Source organism: Amphiprion ocellaris, chromosome 3 (assembly GCF_022539595.1).
Source record: "Amphiprion ocellaris isolate individual 3 ecotype Okinawa chromosome 3, ASM2253959v1, whole genome shotgun sequence".
Lineage (NCBI taxonomy): Eukaryota > Metazoa > Chordata > Actinopteri > Pomacentridae > Amphiprion > Amphiprion ocellaris.
Window position 1 is genome coordinate 26,790,524 of NC_072768.1, and position 15,057 is coordinate 26,805,580.

The 15,057-nt window shown below is 40.8% G+C and overlaps 1 protein-coding gene across 1 annotated transcript; it reads left to right on the forward strand.

Moving 5' to 3' along the window:
- The first annotated feature begins 1,685 nt into the window (after positions 1-1,685).
- Positions 1,686-12,158, forward strand: asb15a (ankyrin repeat and SOCS box containing 15a). Its single transcript, XM_023288843.3, has 9 exons — positions 1,686-1,773; positions 2,219-2,373; positions 2,532-2,663; positions 3,841-3,999; positions 4,117-4,362; positions 8,869-9,040; positions 9,503-10,046; positions 11,427-11,580; positions 11,708-12,158. The coding sequence occupies exons 2-9, from the start codon at positions 2,229-2,231 to the stop codon at positions 11,863-11,865; spliced, it is 1,710 nt and encodes a 569-aa protein (XP_023144611.1). The 5' UTR covers positions 1,686-1,773; positions 2,219-2,228; the 3' UTR covers positions 11,866-12,158.
- Positions 12,159-15,057: the final 2,899 nt, after the last annotated feature.

A 15,057-nucleotide genomic window follows, 5' to 3' on the forward strand; every position in this document is an offset into this window, starting at 1 on the left:
CACTGTTTTTGGCAGTACAATGTCATAGCTATTGATGTAAAAACTTAAGTGATTTTGGTTAATATAAAAAAAAAACATGGAAAATGGCCTGATATCAGCTCTTAAATTAAACTCTTATGAGCTATTTTTGTTGTTATCATTATATTTGTCCAAACAAATGTACCTTTAGTTGTACCAGGCATTAAAATGAAGAAGAAATGGAAGAAAACAAAGGTGGCCTGTTAATTTTTTCCATAACTATGTATATATATGTATATATATATATATATATATATATATATCACATACATAATACATTCTTTGAAAGAATATATATATATATATATATATATATATATATATATCACATACATAATACATTCTTTGAAAGAATATATATATGATCATTGTTTCAAATTGATCCCACTTTCACTGCTCTGCTGTCCAAATACTCTGCAGAACACCAAATGTGGATTACTCTGCTGTTGAATATAGTCACGGTTTTACTAATGCACTATTTCCTCCTGTTGTAGTAACATTTGATAAATTACCATAGAACCAGCTGTTGTAGGAAGTATTGAGCTTTTTTTTCAAAAAAAAAAATTGAAGACCTCTTTATGTCTTCAATAAGTAACAAAGCACTGGAAGAGCAGAAAGGAGGGAAGTCAGAAAATATTAAGATAATACATTGTTGATTTTGATCTCACTAATGAGATTTATTAATAAAAAAGTATTTTTACACATTTAAGGATAAGCTAGCAGAATCTTGGAATAAAGGTATATGCATCACAAATATGGGCTGCACAGTGGATTGGTGGTTAGTACTGTTGCCTTGCAGCTAGACGATCCCCGGTTTGCGTCCTGGCCTGGGTCTGGGATCTTTCTGCATTGAGTTTGCATGGTCTCCCTGTGCATGCGCGGGTTGTCTCTGGGTTTTCCGGTTTCCTCCCACAGTCCAAAAACATGCTGAGGTTAATTGGTGATTACTAAATTGACTGCAGGTGTGAATGTGACTGTCTCTATATGTAGCCCTGTGATAGACTGGTGACCTGTCCAGGGTGTCCCCTGCCTTCGCTGTAAGTCAGCTGGGATCGACTCCAGCTCCCCACGACCCTAATCAGGATTAAATAGTGTATAGATAATGGATGGACATCACAAATATCGTCTATTAAATGTCATCCTTAATACAACCCCCAGATGGTGCAAAAGTAAGAGTAAGTTAGTTTAAAAATGAGACCAGTGCAGGATTCTCTGGCAAATAAAAAACAAAAAAAAACTTTTGTTGCTATATTATATCATCTGGGTAGGTACCATGGTGTCCAGTCAAGTACAGTGCACATCCCACATACTGCTCCATCTCAACATGCAAATTAACATCAGATAGGTCAAAAAATCAGAGCTTTCGCAGGTGAAGAAGAAGCCATCGGTTGTGTCATGCTTCATGCCTCTTCATTATTTCAGCAGGTTCTCATTGAGTTGTTGTCTTGCTGCATTTTCACACATGGTGGATTGATCTCAGAAGTGAAAACATTGTAGCTCTCTGCTGAATCATAATGACAATAAATATTCATACAACTGGCCGGCTCGGTATCGTTTGTCATTAGTTGTTGAAACTCCATGAGATCCTGTGGAACGGGCCTGCATGTTGCACACTGGAACAGGTGACAACTATAAATAGCTGGTGGAATGTTTGTGAGAGAGAGAGAGAGAGAGAGAAGCAGTTCAACAGTGACACAAACACTTGACTGCTGCTGCTACTTCGTCCTGTAACTCCAACATTGAAACCTTTATCAGGTGAGAATGACAAATTTTACTTTGTTTCAGCTTCACATTGAAGATTGCAGACTGAAAAGTGATGAAGTTGTGTAATAACTGAGATCAGATTGCCAATGTTTTGTCTGATAAACAGTAAGGAGTTCAAGGGTCACTGTCTGGAACATTCATCTGATAGGATCAGACCAAAGAGAGAAAGAATTTATTTAGATGTAGGCCAAGCAGTTGATTCCAAACAGAATTCCATTTGACCTCAGCTGCTGAAAGTGTCTCTGTAATCAAACACTGACACACTCACTGAGACTCTTGAGCTGTGTCCTATTTCCACACTAAATCCTATGAGTCCAACATTTCAGACAAATATCAGTTCATTTCAGCGGAATTACCAAAGCCAGTGGATCTGCTTGTGGAAATGGAGGAAGTGAAGATCTGTGTATTTGAGCTTTGTGTGTTTGCACCTGCATAGTGTTAGAGGGATGGATGCTACTGATGACATGGATGGAGACGAACTTCTGGACCGCACTGTTCAGATGATAATTCAGGAGTCAAGTCAGATAGAACACCATCTTCCTGTTACATTTGGAGGTGAAGCTCTGAAGCTTGCAGTCGCCATAAAACAAGGTAAAATCCTGCTGCAAATGGTTCATCACACACTTTATTGTTTTATGCCATAACAATTACTTAAGATGACCACTGAAAACAGTTCAAGAATAAAACAATTATGTTTGGGTCTACTGAAAGAAGCAAATAAAAACTTCTGACTTCAACTGTCTCTGCAGGTGACATGTCGGTCCTGCAGGAGCTCTGTGAATTCCCAGCTGCCTTCAGTCAGGTGGATGACCTCGGTAGGTATCCTCTGCATTGGGCAGCAGTCCAACCTCAAGTCCACATCCTGGAGATCGTGCTGTACGGTGGGTAAAAGTTTCAAACATTCACTTTACATGAGAGTCAGAAATGAAGAGAACCACCAAGTGGGGGCAGTACAATTGCATGATCAAAGCCTTAAGCCTCAATTATACTTCCTTGGATGCATAGTTGTTGCATAGTTGTGCATGTATGGATATAGTAGATTGTAGCTACATATTCAGTGCATTCACACCACTGCTCATGTAGCCACATGTATACAAATTTTAGTGGTAATGTCCACAGTGAAGCCTGCATGGACTCTGGTAGGCTTGGGCAGATAACAAAATTCATGTCACTCGAACCTTTAAAATAATCTTCCGGATTGGTGACACTTCTGACATAGTGTCCACAGTAAACATTCCTGACAGCCACAACTGGTAAGAATCACAAGTTCCCATAAGATTCTATAGGAAATGCATTTGGGTCATTTGTGACCCCCTTATGGAAGCTTGGGGTAGTAATATGAATATTACTGGAATATGAAATAACATTTTATTACAAAGATGTTGCAAGAAAATGATCTCACTGGGCCATTTTTGACCCACTTATGCATCTAAGGTTTATGTATGCTAAGCAATGGTGTGCATGCGCTGAAAACCTCCAAGTAGCCTAGAGAGTAGTTAGCTCAGTCAGGGATCTGTGTTTGTCCACAAGGGAATATAATCAAGGTCAATGTCTGCGTTATACTTTCTGTATTTGTGGGAACATGGAGGTCTGCGTGAAGTAAATTTCATCATCTACCCAAGTTTGTAAGAGTCTGCATGGAATCCTCCACAGCATCTACATGCAGCTCAGCCATCCATGAAGTTGACTTCATGCATGGTTCACGCAGACCATCCATGAAGTGACTGCTTTGCAAGGGTAAATACACAACAGTGGAGTTTATGAGAGGAATTCATAGAGGACGACCTTCTGAACAGAGTCCTCAAAGTGAAGCATACAACAAAGTAGTATAATAAGAACAACTGTGTGTCTGTGACTTTCCGTGAGAATATCTGCAAGGGAGTATAATCAGGGATTACAAATTGCTTCAATTGTCTCAGTGTTCTCTGTCTTATTCAAGCTTTAAACAATGGTTGTTTCTCTGACAATTTCATAAAAGTCAGTGTGTGCCAGCTGGTACTTTGTGTCCCGTGAGGTAAATTCAGTGAAATAAAGTCTAACTTTTGCTGTGTCCTTCAGCATCTTTCAGTCTGACTCTGGAGGAGAAGACTTTGGAGGGTGAGACCTTCCTGACTTCAGCAGTAAAAGCTGGTTTGGTGGAAAATGTCAAGATGCTGCTGGACCATGGAGCTTCTCTTCACACCACCAACAGCAAAAATGAGTCCCCTCTGCTTTTAGGTCCGAACATGATTTTCAATCACACTGTGTCCCCTCTGGTCCTTCAGAGTAGACAATAACAAAGAAATGTTTTGCATACCCACAATATAAGTTCCTCCTTCACTCTTGTCTTTGCAGCAGTCAGAACTGGATCTCATCATATGGTTTCTAGTCTGATAGCTCGGGGAGCTCGGGTGAAGCAGGTGTGTCTGAAAAAGTGGACGGCCATGCATGAGGCCTCCAGGGCCGGCTGTGTTCACATCATGGAGCTCCTGCTCCAGAACGGAGGTCAGGTTACAGAGACAGACCAGCATGGAGTGACTCCTCTGGGCATTGCTGCAGAGTACAGCCACCCTGAAGTCCTGAAGCTCCTCATCAAACACGGTGACACATTAAGACTGACATTGTCCACTGATCTTACTTAATCACAGAAGCTACACTGATCAGCCACAACATTATGGCCACTGACAGGTGAATAACATTCATCATCTTGTTATAATGCAATGTTTTGCTGGGAAACCTTAAATCCTGAAATATGCAGTCAGAAAAATTTATTAGGGTGGAGCCTATCCCAGCTGACTTACGGTAAAGGCTGCGACACCCTGGAGAGGTCACCAGTGTACAGTCATGGAAAAAATTATTAGACCACCCATGTTTTCTTCAATTTCTTGTTCATTTTATTGTCTGGTACAACTAAAGGTACATTTTTTTGAACAAATATAATGATAATAACAAAAATAGCTCATAAGAGTTTATTTTAAGAGCTGATATCCAGCCATTTTCCCTGGTTTTCTTGATAATAACCAAAATCACTTAAGTTCTTACAGCAATAGCTATGGCATTGTACTGCCAAAAACAGTGTTTTTAGGCGTTCCATGTTTTCTTCTCTGTCTGTTTTAGTCACATGATACACACAGGAGCATAAGTAGGTAGTAACGAGTTACATTTACTTCGTTACGTTTACTTGAATAACTTTTTCAAAAAAATGTACTTCTGAGAGTAGTTTTACTCTGCCATACTTTTTACTTTTACTTGAGTAGATTTGTGAAGAAGAAACGCTACTCTTCCTCCATTACACTGGGCTACGCTCGACTGGTTACTTTTTTGTTTACATTAGATATGCTTTATTTTTCTGGAGAGATGCCTGAAGTGGATCTACAACATGACTGTGTTTCACCAATCAGACAAAGCAACAATAATCACGTGACTCCGTTTCACCAGACGTCGCCCTGCGGTCACATGACCACATACGAACTGTGGTAGCATAGCGGCTGAAACTCTACACATGTAGCAGACGGCGAATGAAAAAAATGGGGTCATTTTTGTGAAAATTAATCTTGCTTTGGAGTCCGACATCATTAGCATTGCATTAGCATGGATATCTCCGTTTTCGGCTTTTGTCTTCTGTTTACTAACACAGGCGACGTGAAGCGTGACGTCAGGCTCGGTAGGTCCGCGTGATACAGCAGGGGGTGGATGGAATGGGGTCCGATTATTTGGCTCTCTAAGTTATTATTCGGATACCACCACAACCACCGAATATTCGGATATTGGGGTCCAGCCCTAGTTGTAATGTTATTTTCTATCTACAGAGCCTGTGCCATTTGGAGGGAAGTGAAATACAGTATATCTTGTCACTGGAAGTAGTTCGCACTGTTCAAACACAAAAAATGTTACCTTACTACAGGTATTCGTTTCAAAAGCTTTATGTTGTGAAAAACTGAGATTTGGAAATTTGTGTTTCTTGTGCCTTAACGTCATTTTGTAAAGATGTTATTTATTTTTGCTATTTTTTTATTTTATTATTTGGAAACACCAGAATTTGCACATTATTTTACATTTTTGTCTGTCTGAACACATCATTACAAAAAATAAATCGGACATTACAATCAAACAGTTACTCAGTACTTGAGTAGTCTTTTCACCAAATACCTTTTTACTCTTACTTGAGTAATTTTTTGGATGACTACTTTTTACTCCTACTTGAGTGATATTATTTTGAAGTAACGTTACTTGAATACAATTTTTGGCTACTCTACCCACCTCTGCACAGGAGTTAGTACTTGATTGCATAACCATTGTTTTGGATGACTGCAGCCCTGCATCTTGGCATGCTCTCCACCAGCTTCTGACATCGGTCTGCTGTCACAGCAACCCATTTTTGTTGAGCAGGCCAAGACATGGTTCCAATGTTCTGGTTCTCCATCCAGGCTTTAACTGACTTTGCCGTGTGGCAAGGGGCATTGTCTTCTTTGAAAATCCAGTCATTCGAGGCAGGAAAGAGTTTTCCAGCTGATGGAAGAGGACTGTTTTCAAGAGTAGCCCTGTACATGACCTGGTTCATTCGCCCTTCACACAATTGCATTTGCCCTGTTCCACCCATACTGAAACAACCCTAGCTTGTCACTGATCCACCTCCATGTTTTACTGTAGGGGCAAGACAGTCTGGTTTGTAGGCTTCTCCAGGCTTCCTCTTAACCAGTAAGTTGGCTGGAGTGGGCATCAACTGAAAATTGAATTCATCACTGAAGAGAACCTTAGCCCAGTCATCAGCAGTCCAATCCTTGTGATCCCCAGCAAAGAGTAACCAGGCTTTCATCTGCCTTTCGTTGATGAAGGGCTTCATCCGTGCCGTGTGACTTCAGACCAGCTTCAAGAAATTGGTTTGAAGTCCTTGTCCTTACCTAACAAGTCACATTTCTCGACAGTGCCCATTGCATTTATGAGGTCAGTGGAGGTCTGACGACGATTCCTGACACAGGAATAGATGAGTGCACGGTCATCTTGTGGGGTAGAAAGACGTTCCTTGTCACGACCAGCTAGAAGTTTCGTAACACCATGTTCGGCTTGTTTTTTCTTGGTGTTATGAACGGCTGTCTTGGAGATCTTTCGTTTTTTCGCTATCTGTCTCTCATGTCAATTTCCAAGAATGCCAAGATGGCTGCCTTCATGGCGTCACATAACTGTTTTGTTTTAGGCATCATGTGAGAGCTGACAACTTCTGAGTTGTGCTGCAGCTTGAATGTAAGCAGGAAACCACTCTCCTTTGCTTGTGCAGTGCTGCTTATGACATGAAATGGACTCTTATATACAGTGGGAATGCAATTAAGCTTAAGCATGTTAAATGGGACATAAAGTATGATGTAATCTGCTACCTATACCGGTACCAGGCATTGAAATGAACAAGAAATTGAAGAAAACAAGAGTGGTCTAATAATTTTTTCCATGACTGTATTGGGTGTTTGACAAATACCACCCACATAAACATTACAAGTCCAGCAACCACCCACCCCCCATGGTAACAGCAGTCCTTGATGCCAGTTGCTACCCTCAGCAGGACAGTGCACCCCGACACAACACAAAAACTGCTCAAAAGTGGCCCGAGGTACACGACAGAGCTAAGGTGTTCACCCGGGTTTCACACTCCCCAGATCAGAATCTTACTGAGCATCTGTGGGATGTGCCAGGATAAGCCTGATCTAGGTAGATCCCACCCTGCAACCCACAGGACCCACAGAATTTACTGCCACCATCTTGGTGCCACAGGACATCCCCAGAGCTCCTGTGTTCATGCCGCACTGGGTCAGAGGAGTTTTAGCAGCATAAAGGAGACCAACACAATATAAGGCAAGAGGTCATAATGTTATACCTGATCGGTGTATATTGCAGCTTCACTAATTGAAATTCTTGTGTTAAAAATGCATCAAACAAACATGTAATTTAAAATGGATCTTGGTCATGTTAAATCCACTGAGAATTCTCACTGGCTTTGCTAGTCTATGGAGCCTCTTTGAGCTCCTAGTTTTGATTTTGTGGCACATCTACTGTCTACATTAGTCTTATTGTTTCGAGCAGCAGCAGCTGTTTTCATTCTAAAAGCTCTGATGAACTCTTTGTACACAGAATAAGCCAGCTAGTCACTAAATAAGTGACTAAAGAGCCAGATGTTTTTGTCAGGAGTTGATGAAAAGCTTAGCTAAATAAAAAGAGAAAGCTGGACTTCATTCAGATGGACAAAACACGACTCCAAAGTGATGACAATGTAGTTCTGTTTCTGCAATGTGTAATGAGGCAGCTTGTTGCTTGTATCAGTCACAACTAATAATTCACATTATTAGGTGAAAAATGACACAAATAAATCTGATATGTATAGCTTGTTCTACTGCTCCCCTAAAGTACAGCTAAACATTCTACACCTCTCTTATCCTCTCTTATGCTACATGCAGGCACACCTTACAATGCTTTAATAATAATCATTTCATTTGTCAGCTGTATGTATTAATTCCTTTCCAGCACTACTATTCAATAATATTGTGCCTGTTTGTCCATGATTTCAATTTCATATCAGCATATTTCTGATGATCAGCTCCTAAATGTGTCAATATCCCAAAGTTATAACCATTTCCACCTCCACATCCTACTTGGTTAAGTCATTTCTCTCCATTTCAGAAAAGTTTTCTGCAGCCTTTCTCAGTCATGACAAGCAGTTTGCCTTTGTTGTGTTCATAACTTGTTTAAATTGCTTGCCATGTGTTAATGTATGTTTAAATCAACCAAGCTTGTTTAGGTTTCAAATTTCATTTTGCTGCCATTTATGTGTTTGTGTATCTGACCTCACTGCATGCCAACACGTTTTGAATGGCATTAAAGCTTTTATAACATTGGCTTTATCTGGGACTGATTTTACTGGATGAGTAGGACACTTTAAAGCTGCAGTGTGGATTTTTTTGATTTTCTGTTGCACTTGCATAAAGTACTTGAACTCTTTCCATACAGTGTTTAATGCAGGTTCTCTGTTGTAAAAGCCAATGTAACCTTAACGACATCACTGTGATATCAGCAGGGTTGTTATCTCAGGTTTGACAATGACAATTCAATTTGTGCATTTAGGTGCTGATGTAAACTGCCAGGCGCCCAATGGTGACAGCGTCCTATATGACGCTGCGGGTTCGGGTAATCCAGACTGTATTGACATTCTGCTGCAGCATGGAGCAAATCCCAATATCCACAACCTGAGCTCCCAGCTGCCCATCCACCGAGCGGCATATGAAGGACACTACTTGTGAGTGGGTCAATGTCACACAACTAATGTGATCAGCAAACATATTTTGTCAAACAAAAAACTAAAGGCAGACATGAAACAAGGATAAGAGCTAAAAGAGAAAAAAAAGTTTAAAAAAAGTTTGCTGCTTGAAGGAGATGTGGAGGAAAACAGGAACCAAACAGTCAAACACCACCCAGAATGGTGTCTATATCTCCTCATTCAAAAATGGTAAAAAGTATTGAGCATCACTGGAATTAACATCAGAACGAGGTAAGAAAGTCTGGAGAACAACAAAAATTTATCATTAATAAAAAATCACCAGATCAAGAGACAGGAACCAAATTTTACTGCGTACATACTAAGCTATGAAGGAGTTGGTTTCATGGTTTGAACAATGACAGACTTTAAGCATTTGGTCCAACTTCCACGTTTAATTTCTGACTCAGTTCTTCAGATTATTCTGTTCTTTATTTCCCTCAGAGCTTTGAGCATTTTGATCCCAATCACCACTCGACGGGCCCTGCGACTGTCTGGTCAAAGCCCTGTCCACTCTGCTGCAGACGGAGGCCACGCCCACTGCCTGGAGCTCCTGCTGCAGAAAGGTTTTGATGTTAATGCGCTTTTGGCCCCTCACATCTCTGAAAACTATGGAGACATGAGGAGAACCCCACTGTATTTTGCTGTCTCGAATGGGGACGCTACATGTACTGACATGCTGCTAAAATCAGGGGCCCAACCTGACCTGGACCCACTGCACTGCCTCTTGGTGGCAGTCAGATCAGGCCGCTATGAGACTGTGAAGCTGCTGCTGGCAGCAGGAGCAGATGTGAACTGTTACTTCACGGTGGTGAATGACACACTGTTTCCCACGGCGCTCCAATACTGCCTGAAGGACGAGGTGATGATGAGACTGCTCCTCAACAACGGCTATGATGCAGAAAAGTGTTTCTGTTGTGACCATGATGACATCTGGGAGGACCTGAGTGAGTCTGGATGCTCTCACCATCAAGAGGAAAAAGTTGCTGTAAGTGTATCATATTTGTGAATTAAAATAGGAAGTGTTTATTTATTTACTTGATAGGGACAGTGCACATTAATGAACATCTGTTTAGACAGCAATAGACGTAAATATACCGGATTATAGCAACACTGGAAATTTACATCCGCAGTCCCTAGGCAGGTAAAAAAAAAAAAAAAACCTAACAGTGAAACATAGGACAATAAGTCACAATAAAAGGACAATATGTCACAGTAAAAGTACAATAGGTCACAAGGAAAGCACATTGCCAAAAGTACACAAAGAAGTTAAAGGTCAGTGGTCACAAGACTGGCTCACTTTCAGCCACTGTTTAAGGTGAGTTTTGAAGGTTGGTAACATGGCACACTCCCTTAAGGAGAGTGGAAGACTGTTCCAGATCTTCCTGGCCTTCACAGGTTTATGTGTGGGACCTCAAAGTCCCCTCTAAAGGAGGCCCTGGTCCTGAGACTGCTGTGGGCTCTTCTTTTAAGAAAGTCAGACACAGGGGGTGAGGGGAGTCCATGTAACACCTTGTAGATCAGACAAGGAAATTTGAAATTTTTAAAATTCTCAAAGCTCAATAAGTTGTACTTCTCTAAGATGTTACAAACATGATATGACATTGGTTTTCTATCAAAGACCTTTAATGATTTTTTATATTAGTGATTCTATGATTTTGCATGTATTTACACCTGTCAGCGAACAACATGCTATGCAATATTGAATGTGTGAAAATATCATGGAATGTAGAAACATTCTAGCAGCACAAAATGTTATGAAAGTTCTAATTCGTCTAAAATTGGTCAGGTTAAATTTCACTGTATTAGATATTCTTTGAATGTGGCTCCTGAAACACAGTGTGGAATCAAGTGTCACACCAAGATTTTTGAATTCAGAGACAGAGACAATTTCTAGCTTCTGTCCTCCCAGAAAGACGCTTGAATGTTTGATGTCTTATGGTTGCTTTGTGAACATCATACAAACAGTTTTAGTTAAGTTCAGAAGAAGTCACAATTTAAAAAGCCACTCATTTACAGGAACCATAGCTGAAGTAAGAACAGAGAATGCTTCTTGAGTAGTTTTGGCACTGGTGAAGATGACAGTGTCATCCCTGTACATTTGAAATTCCACATTGGCACATGAATTTGACAAGTCATTAATATGCATAGAGAATAACAGAGGGCCAAGTACTGACCCCTGAGGTAATCCACAGGGACATCTGAAAAAGTTGATTTGACACAGTTAGTGCAGACACACTGTTTCCTGATTTCTAAATAAGATTTTATTCACTGAATAGCATCCAAATGCAAAATTGCTTCATCATGTAAATTCCTATAAAGCAGTTTACCTACCTGTTTGTTTAACTGAATCTCTTCTGCCATCAAGTTTTGTGATTTCGTCAGCGTCTCCTGGCTGGTGAACCTGGTGGGCAGAGTTGTATTGATCCTCCTGGAATATGTTGGCCAGGTTTCTCTCTGTGGCAAACTGACCAAGATGTTGAAGAAACACAAGGAGTGGCCTCACATTCACAGGACCACTCGTGAGTTCATCAGATTAAAGAGCTGCTCTTACATGTCAGAAGCAGGAGATGTACCTGCTGTTCCTTTCTTGTGAGTGGGGCATGTTTCCTATCATCTTGGTCCAAACTGCTGTTTTCTGTGATCCAGGTAGCACTCGCTCTCTGTGTCACCTGAGCAGAGTGGTGATCAGGAAACATCTGAGCTGCAGTGCTCTGAATTCCATCCAGCTGCCCAGCAGGCTCAAACACTACCTCCTGTTCACGGAGAACGACCTGTACACCAAAGTAATCAGCAAGGAGGACTGATGGAGGGATATTTCTTTCTTATCTGCAGTCTTAACTGTGGTTTATGTTTTCAGGCCAATATTTATCAAACTTTTGTAGTATCTGACCTGAGACGTGTTGCTAGGCATACAGTGGGTACGGAAAGTATTCAGACCCCTTTAAATTTTTCACTCTGTTTCATTGCAGCCATTTGCTAAAATCAAAAAAGTTCATTTTATTTCTCATTAATGTACACTCAGCACCCTATCTTGACAGAAAAAAACAGAAATGTAGAAATTTTTGCAAATTTATTAAAAAGAAAAACTGAAATATCACATGGTCATAAGTATTCAGACCCTTTGCTCAGTATTGAGTAGAAGCACCCTTTTGAGCTAGTACAGCCATGAGTCTTCTTGGGAATGATGCAACAAGTTTCACACCTGGATTTGGGGATCCTCTGCCATTCTTCCTTGCAGATCCTCTCCAGTTCTGTCAGGTTGGATGGTGAACGTTGGTGGACAGCCATTTTCAGATCTCTCCAGAGATGCTCAATTGGGTTTAGGTCAGGGCTGTGACTGGGCCAGTCAAGAATGGTCACAGAGTTGTTCCGAAGCCACTCCTTTGTTATTTTAGCTGTGTGCTTAGGGTCATTGTCTTGTTGGAAGGTGAACCTTCGGCCCAGTCTGAGGTCCAGAGCACTCTGGAAGAGGTTTTCTTCCAGGATATCTCTGTACTTGACCGCATTCATCTTTCCTTCAATTGCAACCAGTCGTCCTGTCCCTGCAGCTGAAAAACACCCCCATAGCATGATGCTGCCACCACCATGTTTCACTGTTGGGATGGTATTGGGCAGGTGATGAGCAGTGCCTGGTTTTCTCCACACATACCGCTTAGAATTAACGCCAAAAAGTTCAATCTTGGTCTCATCAGACCAGAGAATCTTATTTCTCATAGTCTGGGAGTCCTTCATGTGTTTTTTGGCAAACTCTATGCGGGCTTTCATATGTCTTGCACTGAGGAGAGGCTTCCGTCGGGCCACTCTGCCATAAAGGCCCGACTGGTGGAGGGCTGCAGTGATAGTTGACTTTGTGGAACTTTCTCCCATCTCCCTGCTGCATCTCTGGAGCTCAGCCACGGTGATCTTTGGGTTCTTCTTTACCTCTCTCACCAAGGCTCTTCTCCCACGATTGCTCAGTTTGGCTGGACGGCCAGGTCTAGGAAGAGTTCTGGTCGTCCCAAACTTCTTCCATTTAAGGATTATGGAGGCCACTGTGCTCTTAGGAACCTTGAGTGCTGCAGAAATTCTTTTGTAACCTTGGCCAGATCTGTGCCTTGCCACAATTCTGTCTCTGAGCTCCTTGGGCAGTTCCTTCGACCTCATGATTCTCATTTGCTCTGACATGCACTGTGAGCTGTAAGGTCTTATATAGACAGGTGTGTGCCTTTCCTAATCAAGTCCAATCAGTTTAATTAAACACAGCTGGACTCCAATGAAGAAGTAGAACCATCTCAAGGAGGATCAGAAGAAATGGACCGCAGGTGAGTTAAATATGAGTGTCACAGTAAACCGTCTGAATACTTATGACTTATGGAACCCTCTTCTTTCTGACCATTTTATGATAACATTTCAATTTACAACAATAGATTGTATAGGAGTTAAGAATAAATATCATTACAGTAGATGTCTGTCTCACAATTCGGTGACTAAATTTAAGGAAATAATACCCTCTCTATTTAGTCCAGCACCACTTACTGATATAATGGAAGGGAAATATTATAATTTTACCCCCACAGAAGTGGATTATATTGTTAATAATGCTGCAGCCTCACTGCGTACAACACTTGATAGGGTTGCACCTGTAAAAAAGAAAGTTCTATCTCAGAGAGGACCTGCTCCTTGGTATAATTCCCAGCTGCGGACTTTAAAGCAGGCGTCCCGAAAGCTGGAAAGGAAGTGGTATTCCACTAATTTAGAGGAAGTTTATGTAGCTTGGAAAAATAGTCTAGTAATTTATAAAAAAGCTCTTCGTAATGCCAGGACAACATATTATTCATCTTTAATAGAGGAAAACAAGAACAACCCCAGGTTTCTCTTCAGCACTGTAGCCAGGCTGACAAAGAGTCAGAGCTCTGTTGAAACTTGTATTCCTTTAGCTTTGAGCAGTAACAACTTCATGAGCTTCTTTACAAATAAAATTATTACGATTAGAGAAAAAAATTACTCTGGCCCTTCCCGCAAATGTCACAGATGTATCATCGAGTACAGATACTTTAGAATTGGCTGTAAGACCAGATGGATATTTTATTTTCACCCCCATACATCTCTCTGAACTCATTTCAATAGTTTCTACATCCAAACTATCAACATGTCTTTTAGATCCTATCCCAACTAGACTGTTCAAGGAGGCTTTACCTTTAATTAATTCCTCAATGTTAGATCTGATTAATCTCTCGCTAGTAACAGGTTATGTACCAGAGGCTTTTAAGATTGCTGTAATCAAACCTTTACTTAAAAAGCCCACTCTAGATCCAGATGTTTTAGCCAACTATAGACCAATTTCCAACCTCCCATTTCTCTCTAAAATTCTGGAAAGAACAGTTGCAAATCAATTATATGAACATTTACAAAGGAATAGCCTGTTTGAAGAGTTTCAGTCAGGCTTCAGAGTGCATCATAGCACAGAAACAGCTCTGGTGAAAGTTACTAATGACCTTCTCATAGCGTCAGATAATGGACTGGTCTCTATACTTATTTTATTGGACCTTAGTGCAGCATTCGATACAATCGACCACAAACTTTTATTACAGCGACTAGAACATTCTATTGGCATTAAAGGGACAGCACTGGACTGGTTTAAATCCTACTTATCAGACAGGTTCCAGTTTGTGCATGTCAACAATGACTCTTCTGAGCATACTAGGGTTAATCATGGAGTTCCTCAGGGTTCTGTCTTAGGACCAATACTGTTCACATTATACATGCTTCCCTTAGGCAACATTATTAGGAAGCACTGTATTAATTTCCATTGTTATGCTGACGACACTCAATTGTATTTATCTATGAAGCCAAATGAAACTAATCAGCTAGCTAGACTGCAAGATTGTCTTAAGGACATAAAGACCTGGATGACCTATAATTTCTTACTACTAAATTCAGACAAGACTGAAGTCATTGTATTTGGCCCCAAACATCTTAGAGAATTGCTTTCAAAGCATATAGTTACTCTGGATGGC

Coding starts and splice junctions, on each gene's coding strand:
- asb15a (XM_023288843.3), top strand. CDS start 2,229: ATGGATGCTACTGATGACATGGATGGAGACGAACTTCTGGACCGCACT. Junction 4,363..8,868: donor GAAGCTCCTCATCAAACACG/GTGACACATTAA, acceptor TTGTGCATTTAG/GTGCTGATGTAAACTGCCAG. Junction 10,047..11,426: donor ATCAAGAGGAAAAAGTTGCT/GTAAGTGTATCA, acceptor TCTGCCATCAAG/TTTTGTGATTTCGTCAGCGT.